The sequence below is a fragment of the Tenrec ecaudatus genome, unplaced genomic scaffold, assembly GCF_050624435.1.
Source record: "Tenrec ecaudatus isolate mTenEca1 unplaced genomic scaffold, mTenEca1.hap1 Scaffold_170, whole genome shotgun sequence".
NCBI classification, from domain to species: Eukaryota; Metazoa; Chordata; class Mammalia; order Afrosoricida; family Tenrecidae; genus Tenrec; species Tenrec ecaudatus.
Genome location: NW_027458068.1, coordinates 138,993 through 151,466, shown reverse-complemented (window position 1 = coordinate 151,466; position 12,474 = coordinate 138,993). Strand labels below are relative to the sequence as shown.

Sequence of the window (12,474 nt, the reverse complement as noted above, 5' to 3'; positions counted from 1 at the left end):
ACAATCAGTTCTAATGCTCCCTTCCCTCTCTTGTATTCATTGTTTGCTCCCTCAATACCCTCGTCCACCCCACCCCACCCCATCCCCAATTAGTCATTCTATCAGTTATTGTCTCTATGCATCCACTCCTTCTGTGCTGAACCTAACAAGAACAATAAAACAAAATGAAACAGAAAGAAAATCATAAGAATATAAAAACAAAAATAAAGAGTAAGGAAGAAAAGACTACTGACAATATTTTAAAAGCCAGAGAAAAAAAATTCTATCATGGAACAAGCAAGAAATACTTGAGCCTACAGCAAATTCAGAATGGTTCAAGAGGGAGGTCAACTGATCAAGTATCATATCACACCATGGTTCAATCCACTGCCTTAAATTAGAAACTGTCACTGCCTGCTAGCAAAGCAGTTTGAGTTCCTCACCTTTGGCTAGAAGGGATCTGCCAGAGGCTTAATCTGACCAGATACTCTGCAGATGGACTCTGGGCTCTCATTTCCTCCACAGCCTTCTATAAATTGGGTGTTCACAATTTAAGCTCGGATACTTTTCTCTTCATCATATTTGGATGCTGTTATCATCATCTTTGAATCACACAGACCAGTGGACTTAATTGATGTCTCAATTAAAGGGCTGTTTGAATACAAGCCTTTAAGAACCCAGACACTATTCCAATTGATAGCTGAGCACCATCTGCTTTTTTTTAACCACACTTTGCTGTAACACCCTTATCTTCAGTGATCTTTTCATGACGGCAAGTATCGAACAGGGCCATGTTATAAGAACTGTTCCCAGATTGGGGCTAGAATCACAGGGGAAGCCAGAATCCATCTGCTTGTCCATGGGTTACAAACGGCTCTGCTTTACTTTGGCGGTTACATTATAACAAATACAAAAAACAAATCACCCAAACAACTGCTCCCTCCAAATAAAAACCAAGAAAAACAGTGTTAATCATCCCCCTGGGAAAAGGCCATTGTATTGATATTATCCAAATCACTTATGATCCACAGTGTTTAATGCTTTTACATAATAAAACATAGACAAAATCTTTTCTTTGTATGTTCTATTTTCAGCCAAGATCCATCTAATATCAGCTATGATATCTATTATAAAATATCCTCTTCTGAATCTAACTTGAACTTTTGGCAGTTCTCTGCCAATGTATTGCTGCAAATGTTTCTATATCATCTTGAGCCTAATTTTACTTGTGTGCAATGTCAATGATATTGTTCAATAATTTCTACATTCCATTGTATCATCTTTTGGGGGGTACTAAGAATGTATGATGCGTATGGTTCTCTTCTAATTAGCTTAGATTAGTGAATGCTTCCAGTACTATATCCATTTGCTACAATATCTCAATTAGAATTCTGTCAACTCCTGAAACCTTGCTTTTCACCAAAGAGTTCAATGTAGTTTGGACTTCTTCCTTCAATACCATTCGTTCTTGATCATGTACACCTCCTTAAATGATTGGATGTCATCTAATTCTTTTTAGTACAGTGACTCTGGACCAATGAGCACAATTCAACCAATATGCAACATCAACATAAATGGGGGAAATACTGATATTGTAAAGGGTTTCATTTTTCTTAGATCCACAATCAATTCTCATGGAAGCAGTAGTCAAGAAAGCAAACAGCATACTGCATTGGACCAATCTGCTGCAAAAGACCTCTTTAAAATGTTAAAATTCAAAAATGTCTTGAAAGCTAAGGTGGGTCTGACTCAAGCCATGGTATTTTCAGGACATTCATATGCATGTGAAACCTGGGCAATACATAAGGAATCCTGATGAATAATTGATAACTTTGAAATATGGCATTGGCAAAGAATACTAAATATATATCATGAACAGCAAGAACAAATACTCTTGAGAATCAAGAATGGCAAGATTTTATCTCTTGTAATCTGGACAAGTTATCTGGAGAGACCAGTCCCTATCATGCTTCGTAGAGAGTCAGTAGAAAAAAGGAATATCCTATAGGAGGCACACTGACACACATCTAAGGTGCAACTTTGGCTTCTCCTCTATGGAACAAAGAAGAGTGAAGAAAATCCAAATGCATGGGAACAATTAATCCAAGGGACTAAAGAGCCTCGACAACCCTGAGACCAGAAGATTGTTGCTTGGCTACATTGTTGCTTGGCTACCACTGCCAACTCCTCTGAAAGAGATCACCAGACAGTTCTAATCTTGCCCTTTCAGATTTGTTTTTGTTTCCCACACTCAAATAACATTGAAAAGGAACACAATTTGAGTCTCTCAAGGATGCCAAAGCTGCAGTTCCTTCACAATGTAAATCAAACAGTATAGAATTCTTTGGGGAAAGTTTAAGGAAGCAGAAACAATGCCTCCATACATACAGACATAGATGGAAGATGTGTCCAGAAACAACAACTTTGCATTTCTATGTTTTTTATTAATAAAGCTTCTATGATGGTTTTAGCCGTCATTTTTGGCTTACTTTCATATAGGAGAACAGGAGTTGTCCACAGAGAAACAAGAGGACATATGGCAGAAACTGAACAGCAGACAACTCAATCTCCTCTGTCACATCTTTCTTTTTCTCTGGCTTCCGAAGAGGTGGGTCCCATCCTCCCAAAGCCATTTTACTTGCTTCTTTCCTGTCGTCTTCTCTGCACTGTTCATCCATCTCATATGCATTTCCAATATTTTCCTTTCAACCTTTAAATGTACTTAAATATTTTCAAATGGATAATACAAACACTATTGTGTTAGAAAGGGTTCTCTGGTTTGTCTCTCAGGAATGAAGGTCTGGGTCAACTATGCTTTAGCCTTTAATTTCTCTTGGCCACACCTCTCTTCTTTCCTTTCTCATTCAAACCTCTGGAAAACAGTCATCCTTTCCTAGGTATTTCTTTACTTTCTACTCATTACTTTCTCCAAAGTTCTCTTATAAAGACCATTAACCTTAATTGCCAAATATGACTGATCCTTTAGTAACTAGCTGGACTGACCAGATAGTACATGGGATCTCTGAGAACTCTGTATTTTAAAAAGCTTTTGATATCTTGACATTCCAAGACCTCTCTAGCTACTCTTAATTGTTGCTTTTCAGTTGAATTCCCTAGTCTTTTCATCTGCTTGCCCATTAGAAATCAATGCTTCCTTGGGTTCTGTGTTCTCTTATCTTTCTTTTTGTACTCTCTTATTTGTCTTTCTCCTCACTCTTTTTATTTCACCTCAGTAATCTCATCCACTTTCAGAATTTATACCACCATTTGTTATATCCATAACACTTTTATTTCTATTTCCGCTTCTACCTCCATATACAACTCCGAATATCCAATTCACCTGAGTATTACTTCCATTGCATACCATCATCCACTCCTTTTTATTGTAGTAGAATATGCAATGGCTAATCACACAGAATTAATAATCAGATTGCTTGTGTGTTGAGTCTCAACTTTGCCACCTAAAAATCCTGAACAAATTGTTTTTCAGTATTTCTGTATCATGGAAAAATGGGTAACAATACCAAACCTCCTAATGTTCTTGTGAGGACAGAAGAGCAAAATGCAAGTCACTAGCACTTAGCTTAAAATATATTAGCTATTGTTAAGAATTGCTTGCTTGTATGGGCCATACCCAAACAAGCTAAACAGAAACCTGGTCATCTTCCTCTTCTTTCACCTCCTCCCACATGCAACAAGAGCAATAACGGGTGCCCTCAAGCTGATTGCAACTGACATCACTTCTCATGCACTATTCTTGGTAAAGAGCCCTGGTGGCTCAGTAGTTGAACACTGGGCTGCTAACACAAAGATCTGCTCCTCCAAAGGTTACAGCCTAGAAAACTATGGAGGCAGTTCTACTTTGGCATATTGGGTTGCTATATGTCAGAAATTGGCTTGATGGCATATAACAACATTCCATGTTCATGGATAAGACAATATTTTTAACATGGAAGTTCTTCCCAGAATGATCATAGATTCAAAGCAATCACAAATCCCCAGTAAATTATTTTGTGGGTATCAACAAACTAATTCTAAAGTTATATAGAGAGGGAACCAAAACCCGCTGTCATTGAGTTGATTCCAACTCACAACAACCCTTTATAGAATTTCCAGGGCTCTAAATTTTTATGAGAGCAGACCAGCCTTAACTTTTCCCTGAGTGTGGCAGTGCGACACTTACTTGACAGTGCCACCAGAGGTCCTGGAAAGCAAAAGAGTTAGAAAAACCAACACAGTATCTAAAAAGAAGAACACATCAGAAGACTGATGCTATATAACTTTAATACTTAATATGCCTCAAGCCAAACACAAAAATAAATTTACAATGCAGTAAGGACCTAACTGTGCATTCTAAAACCATAAATTCTTAGAAAAATTCAGAAACAACCACATCAGGCTTATTTTTTTAAAGTAGACTCACTAATAAAATAACAAATGTACAAATAGCAAAAGGCAAAAAATAAATGAATGTGATATCATAAAAATTTCAAAATTTTATCCACCAAAAAACTGTTACCAAAAATATGAAAAGACAAGCTACTAACTGGTAGAATATTTGGGGGAACTATATATCCACTAAGAATCTAATAACATATATATATGTAAAACTTAAACAACTTAACAGGAAAACAAATAAAATAGGTAAATGACTTGAATAAACACTTTACCAAAAAGGATATTCCAATGACCAACACACACATGAAAAGATGTTTAATATTATTAGCCACCAGAGAGGTGCAAATATAAACTACATGAGATGTGTTTTCACTCCCATTGGGATAACTATGGTGAGATAAAAACAAAATCAAACAGAAAATATGAAATGTTGGCAAGGATATGTGGAAATTGAAACTCTTACAACACAAATTGAAACGCACCACATCACTGGTATTTCAAATATCAACAGGGTCACTCAAGATGAATATGTTTCAGCAGAGCTTCCAGACTAAGAACAGACCACAAAAATGGAAGAGGCTGTTCAATTCTGAGGGCTAGCTACAGAAAACCTTATGAACAGCAGTGGCTTATAGTGATGGAAAATGACCCCCTCTAGTTGGAAGGCACTTAAAATGCAACTGAAGTATTGCCTCCTCAAAACAGAATCCACCATAATGATGTGGATGATGAAGTAAAGCTTTCAGGACCTTTATGTGCTGAGGCATGGCTCAAAATCAAAAGAAACAGCTGAAAATAGCTATTAATAATCAGAACTTGGAATATATGAAGTATGAATCTAGGAAAGCTATAAGATGTCAAAAGTGAAAATGGAATGCATAAAGATTGATATCCTAAAAAATTGATATCCTAAGCATTAGTGAGCTGAAATGTACTGGTATTGGCCATTTTGAGATTGACAATCACATAATTTACTGTACCAGGAATAATAAGGGCAAAAAGAATAGTATCATAATCTTCATCAAAGAGGAAATTGCAGGATCTATCTTAAAGCATAATGCTGATGTCATAGGATAATATCTATATGCCTACAAGGAAATCTAGTCAATACAAATAATATTAAAATTTACACACCAACAACTACAGATAGTGTTGATGAAACTGGGGGATTCTACTAAATTCTTCAGCCTGAAATTGATCAACCATGCAATGAAAATAGATTGCAAATGATAGGTGATTGGAATGCAGAAGTTTAAACAATGAAGAAGGAACAGTAGTTATAAAACATGGCCATAGGATAGAAATAACGCTGGAAATCATATGATAGAATTTTATAAGGCCAATGGCTTCTTCATTGCAAATACCCTTTTTCAACAACTTAAACAGCAACTGTATGTATACAGTTCAGCAACAGAATACAAAGGAATCAAACTGACTACATCTGTGGGAAAAAAGTATGAAGAAAGCTCATTATCAGCTATCAAAAGGAGGCCAGTTGTGGAACCAATTGAAACAAATTGCTCATTTGTAAATTCAGGTTGAAGGTGAAGAAAATTAAAACAAGTCCATGAGAGTCAAAATACAACCTTGAATATATCTCAGCTGAATTTCAACATCTGAAGAATAGATTTGCTGCACTGAACACTAGTGACAGAAGGTCTGATGAGCTGTGGTAGGACATCAAGAACATCATTTATGAAGACCACAAAAGGTCATTAAAAACACAAGAAAGAAAAAGTCAAAATGAATGTCAAAAGAGACTCAAACTTTCTCTTGAACACAGAATAGCTACAGCCCATGGAAGAAAAGATGAAGTAAAAGAGATGAACAGAAAATTTCAAAAGGCAGCCCGAGAAGACAAATTACTATGAAAAAATGTGCAAAGACTTGAATTTAGAAAACCAAAAAAGAATACACTCAACATATATGAAGTTGAAAGAACTGAAAACAACATTTAAGCCTCAAGTTATAATATTGAAGGATTCCATGAACAAAATATTGAATAATGCAGGAAACAACAAAAGACGATGGAGGGATTACACAGTCACTGTACCAAAAAGATTTGGTTGACATTCAATCATATCAGGTAGTAACCTATGATCAAGAACCTACGGTACTGATGGTCCAAGCTGTACTGAGGGTGTTACCAAAAAGCAAGGCTCCAGTATTTGACAGAATAGTAACTGACAAAATAAAAATTGAAATGTCTCAACAAGGTGATGAAGCACTGAAGAAAACTCAAAGATAGCTACCTGGCCAACTGACTACAGTATTTGTGTTGTGCCCATTTTGAAGAACAGCGACCCCACAGAGTCACAGTTTCCTTACTTCTTTGCATTGATGCCTGGGTTCTCGAGCTGCTTTTTGAAATCATACAGAAAATTTCAAACAATATTAATGTCACATGCAAGTAAAATGTTGATAATTCAAAAACAGCTGCATTGATAGTACATCGATAGGACACTGCCAGAAATTCAAGCCAAATTCAGAAGGACATGGCATAAGAAGTATCACTGCTGATGTCAGATGGATCAAGGCTAAAAGCAGAGACCACAAGAAAAGTGTTTCTTGTGTTTTATTGAATATGCAAAGGCATTCACCTATGTGAACCCTAACAAACTATGGTTAATATTCAGAAGAATGTGAATCCCAAAAGGTAAGTCGTTTGAAAAGAACTGAGAGGTTTAAAATCAGAAGAGGTCTGTCAGGGTAGTATACTTTCACAATTCTTATTCAATCTGTAAGCTGATCAAATAATTTGAGAAGCTGGTCTATATGAAGAAGTACACAGCAGCAGGAGTCGAGGAAGATTTATCAACAACCTGCAGTATGCAGATGACACAATCTGGCTTGCTGAAAATGAGGAGGACTTAAAGCACTTGCTGATTAAGATCAAAATGATTAGGGCAAAGAATGTACAGATGTGCTTTATACAATTGATGTGATAAGAGTTGTATGAGTCCCTAATAAATTGTTTTTTAAAAAAAGAATTGTATGAGCCCCCAATAAAATGATTTTTTTAAAAAAGAAGAACTTAAGTACGGATTACAATTCAATTTTAAGAAAACCAAAATCCTCAGAACTGGACATATAAACAACAGTAGGATAAAAGGAGAAAAGAACATTATCAAGGGTTTCAGTTTGTCTGGAATCATTTCATTCAGACAGCACACTGATAAATTGTTTTTAAAATCCTTTTCTTCCAACATTCGTTAAATACTACAGACATATCAGAAAAGATGCTGAGTACTAAAAAGGCCTTCTCAAGAGTATTACTGCTTGAAATGTTAATATAAACCTCTATGAAGACTTTTTCCTCTAATCCCAAGCAATACCTAAGAATAGCTTTCTCCTTAGAGAATTGCTCATTTCTAGGTTACTACTTTCTTTAGAGATGGAAGCGTACGTTTGCTTCTTGATTCTTCAGTCTTCCAATTTCGAACTATTCTCATCAATTCTCTATTTGAAAATGTTTGCAACTTCTTTCATGAACGATCTCAAAACTAGTACTTATAAGACTTTTTTCTACTGCTAAATCTCTTCAGTTCACACAGGTATTCAACTGATACCATTATTGATGTTGTTCCCTACTTATTCTTATCTTGCTAATGTTCCTCAAGTGAAATATCCCCAGGAAATTTTCAGAAAGGTGAAGAGGAGTTTAGAGATTGTGCAGTTATCCTTCACACTGCCCATTTCACTGATGAAAAATTGAGGCCTACAAAGTAAGTTACCTTGTTATGAGTAAAACTAGGCTTAGAACCCGGTTATCTTGACTTTCAATAGTATAGTATTCTTTCTACTATGCTGTTATTAGTCACCTTCTATTTCCATTTGTATCTCTTCAGGATGCCTAATACATACAAATCTCTCAGCAGATGTCAATAAAATAAGCATAAGCTTTTACGAGGAGGTACCCCCCAAAACCAAGAGCTTTTGTAGTACTCATTTTTTCATAGTGCTCATCCCTCCACCCCCCGCCAGGTGAGCATGGAGCAACTCGCACTTAATACACCCAGTGGCATTGCCTGGGAACGTTCTCTAGTCACAGTGAATTTTTTGTGTGTGAAAGCAGTTTTGCTTGAATCTTTCATTTTGGGGGGATGGCCGATTTAAGAGAACAGTGTACAGCTGTGAAATTTTGCTTTCTGCTCAGGAAAATTGCTGCAAAAACTGTTGTGATGTTGAACACAGCTAACAAAAGGAGTGCTGTGGGAAAAACTCAAGATGAGTAGTTTTCTCGTTTAAAAAAAGGTGCAATGTTGATTGATGACAAACTTTGTTCTGGGTGTCTGTCAACTCATAGTGCACTTGGGAGTTTGTTCCACCAGGTTAATCAAGTTTTCACATTGCAGAACAGTGTGCGACCAAAAAAAGGCCTGATTTGTGGCAGACAGGGGACTGGTTTTGCCACCACGACAATGCACCTGCTCATGCAGCCATCTCAATAGGCCAGTTTTTGTCAAAAAAAAAAAAAAACTAGCATGCCTCTCTTGCCCCACGCACCTTACTCTCACGTGGCCTTGCTCCATGTGACTTCTTTTTGTTTCCAAGAATAAAGAGGGACATGAAAGGACAGCAATTTGATGAAGTTAGAAAAAGTGAAGAAAAAAACAAGGGAGGTACAGTCAGCCATCCAAACACGAGTTTGAAAAATATTTCCAAGAATGGAATTGCAGATTTGACAAATGTATTAAGTATAATGGAGGGTAGTTTGAAGGTGATAAGGTTGTTTTGTAAAAAATTTAAATACATAGCTTGTAAAAAGTTTTCATTTTGGGGGGAGAGTACCCCCTTGTACATAACAGGAAAATTGATTCAGGTACAGTCAGAAAGTAGGAAAGCAATTTTCTTACTTCTTTGCATGATGCCACCCTCCAGACCAGTTAATTGCTATTTTGCTCTTTCCATCAATCAGGCATTGGGCAGCTGTGATTGTAGCTCCTCCTACAGCTGCTGCACAGTCAAATATCCCTTCAGTGGCTGGGCAGTCATAACCTTAGGGCAAGAATCAGATTACTTTGTAAGAAATGAATTTTACAACAAGGAAAATGTGTTTGAGATGAGACAATTTACCGAAAAGTGACTGCGCTGGCATGAGCTGCAACTGAGACAGAAACATTCTAATAATAGGAAAAGGATTTTTAAAATATTAGAGCTTGAGAGAAAAAAAACCTTACACGTTAACTAGTCATAACCAATAGGTGAAGAAATTGAGGCCTGAGAAATGGTATCTCTTGCTTACATAGCAGAGAGTCAGGTCTGCAACTGAGGTTTCTTGATTCTCAGTCCAGTGTGCTTTCTACTAAACCATGGTGATAGCCATTTAGTTTTTAAAATGTAGTTGTTTAATAAAGGATACAGTAGAAAATTTAGCTAGGCCATAAACCTGTATTCAAGGACATCCAAGTCAGCACATACACAATCAGACTAGATATAGACACCACAATTAGAGCCTAACAGGGGTCCTGGTGGTTATGTTTGGAGCTGCTAACATAATAGTAAGGTCAGCAGTTTGAAACCACCAGAGGCTCCACAAGAAAAAGATGAGGCTTTCTACTCCCATGGAGATTTAGTTTCAGAAACGTAAAGGGGAAGTTCTATTATGTCCTATAGGGTTGCTATGAATCAGAATGAACTCAATGGCAGTATAGTTTGGGTTTCATTTTTTTTTTTATGGTTTATCAGGGCCTAAACCATTGAAAGACTTTCCCCCATCTAATCCATCACTCAGTTTCACAAAACCCATACCGTTTTCTCAAATGATGTTACGTAGCTAAACCAAGAGATTAATGATTAACACATTATTTAACTGGAGATTTATTAAAAATCACAATACAAATTATAAATAATTAACTAGTTACAATCTATAGATGAAAGTGTTCTACCTCTCATCATTGTCTTGTTAGTCATTGTCTCATTAGAACCTTACCTAGCCCATATTCTATGGAGTCGGGGTGGTCATCATCACCATCTTGGCTGACCATCTGGAGATGCTGCAGATAGGCATCTGTATGAAAGGAGGCCATCTCCTCCATGGACACCACTTTGGGCTTAACAATCCTAACAACAACAGAGAAAACAAAGGAATGTGAATGAGGCAGACCCAGATTATGTTAAAAGTTGTAAAGGAGTCAGCAATCTGAGCAGAAAATACAACTCTCAGATTCTGATTTCAGTAAGCTGAAGTGATACGCACAATGTGTTTTTCTATCGCACTATATAATCTATACTTCCTCACATCATGTTAATGTACTCACAATGTGAACAATAAGGGGATTGGTTTTCCTTTTGAGTTCATAGGTAGGTAAAAACGAAAGAATATTCATACTTAAAATAAAAATTTTAAATATGCATCAGAAAACTTGTGCTCCACAAGTTACAGCTTTTTTTAATTAATTAATTTATTTATTTATTTTAACAATTTATTGGGGCTGATACAATTCTTTTCACAGTTCATACATATACATACATCAATTGTATAAAGCACATCTGTACAGTCTTTGCCCTAATCATTTTTTTCTCTTTTCTTCTTTTACATTTTATTAGGGACTCAAACAACTCTTACCACAATCCATACATATACATACATCAATTGTATAAAGCACATCCATACATTCCCTGCCCCAATCATTCTCAAGGCATTTGCTCTCCACTTAAGCCCCTTGCATCAGGTCCTCTTTTTTTCCCCCCTCCCTCCCTATTCCCCCCTCCCTCATATGCCCTTGGTAATTTATACCTCCTTATTTTGTCATATCTTGCCCTATCCTGAAAGTTACAGCTTTAATGGCAAACCCATAGGCGGAAATGCTTTCATTTTCATTTGAAATACTTTCATTCCTAAGTGGCCATTATAATGCTTTCTGATAATTTTTTCACTTCGGTTCTTGTTCCAGCTCTATATTTACTAGCTCAATAACCTTAGGTGAGCTATTTGACCACTCTGCAGCTCAAATTAACTCATCTGTAAAATGGGGATACATTATGAGATGCATATGGAGATTATACAACAACATATGAATATGCTTTATGTATCCCTATCATTATTAATATTAAGGGATAAAAGATAGGCAAAATAAAATGTAAAAGTCCCTTTACTTGTTCTCTCACGTCTGTTTCCAAGAGAAGGAACAGAAAGATTATAACCAGGCTTCACTCAGAATCCGTTAAACTCACAAGCAGTAATAAACAGGATTAAGTGAGAGAATAAAGGGAGTTCACCTAACAACAAAATTTACCACTCCCTACCACTAGGAGCCCTGGTTGTATAGTGGGTTATGCACTGAACTGATAACAAGTTCATACCCCAAATCTCAGAAATCCCAAATAGATGTTCTACTCTGTCCTACAGGATCACTAAGAGTCTGAATCAATTCTATTACAGCAGTTTGGATTTTTTTACCCCTGTCTGTCCCACATTTCCTCTTCCTGGCCTCACTACTGTCATTACGTTCTCTAGCCCTTGCCATTTAGGTCCAGAGTCATGGTGGCATAGTGGGTTACATACTAAGTTGCTAAGTGAAAGGTTGGCAATGAAAAACCACCAGGAGAAAGATGAGGCTTTCTACTCCCTTCAAGATTTACACTCACAGAGAGTCGGGGGAAGACGGCTGCCATACAGGTAGCTCACATCCAGAACTCAGTGAGTGGCGAAATTTAGGGGCCTAGTAGGGGTATCAAGTCTGTCTGTCGATTCCCAAGACAACTCAGAGTACTTCTCTGAAGCAGAAGCGGACACCCGTGGTCTCTTGCGTGATGCTCAGAGTGCCCACTCTGCTGGCACCACAGGGCAGCCAGGAGCATTGCGGAGGCAGCTGCCCTGCCTCGGCGCTCTGTGCAGAATCACCAGCTAGTACCCCCTACTCTGCCCATGATGCCCGGGGTCCCATGTGGGTGCTCCAGCCGGTATATCGCCCCCCTGCAGAGATTCATGCCCCATCTGGGCACCCCTTGCTGACCAGCCAGCCAGACGATCCCCGCCTCCTCCTGGGAGGCTCGTGCCCTGGCGCCACAGCATAATCAGGTAGATGGCAGATGATGCTGCCATGCCTTTGTGCTCCCACAAACCGCCAATCAAACTGCCTCCACTCCCAGAGG

The 12,474-nt window shown here is 37.6% G+C and overlaps 1 protein-coding gene across 4 annotated transcripts in view; it reads right to left on the bottom strand.

Annotated features, from left to right (window-relative positions):
• LOC142436136 (histone deacetylase 8-like) overlaps positions 1–12,474 on the bottom strand; it is an 82,471-nt gene that overhangs the window by 56,930 nt on the left and 13,067 nt on the right. For 3 of the 4 annotated variants that reach the window (XM_075540014.1, XM_075540013.1, XM_075540016.1), the window contains exons 3-4: positions 10,310–10,440; positions 9,234–9,375 (exon numbers count right to left, since the gene is read on the bottom strand). In XM_075540014.1, coding sequence (XP_075396129.1) covers positions 9,234–9,375; positions 10,310–10,440 — 273 coding nt within the window. Of the gene's footprint in view, positions 1–99; positions 143–9,233; positions 9,376–10,309; positions 10,441–12,474 lie in introns of those variants that run through there. The other variant, XM_075540015.1, reaches the window with a different exon arrangement.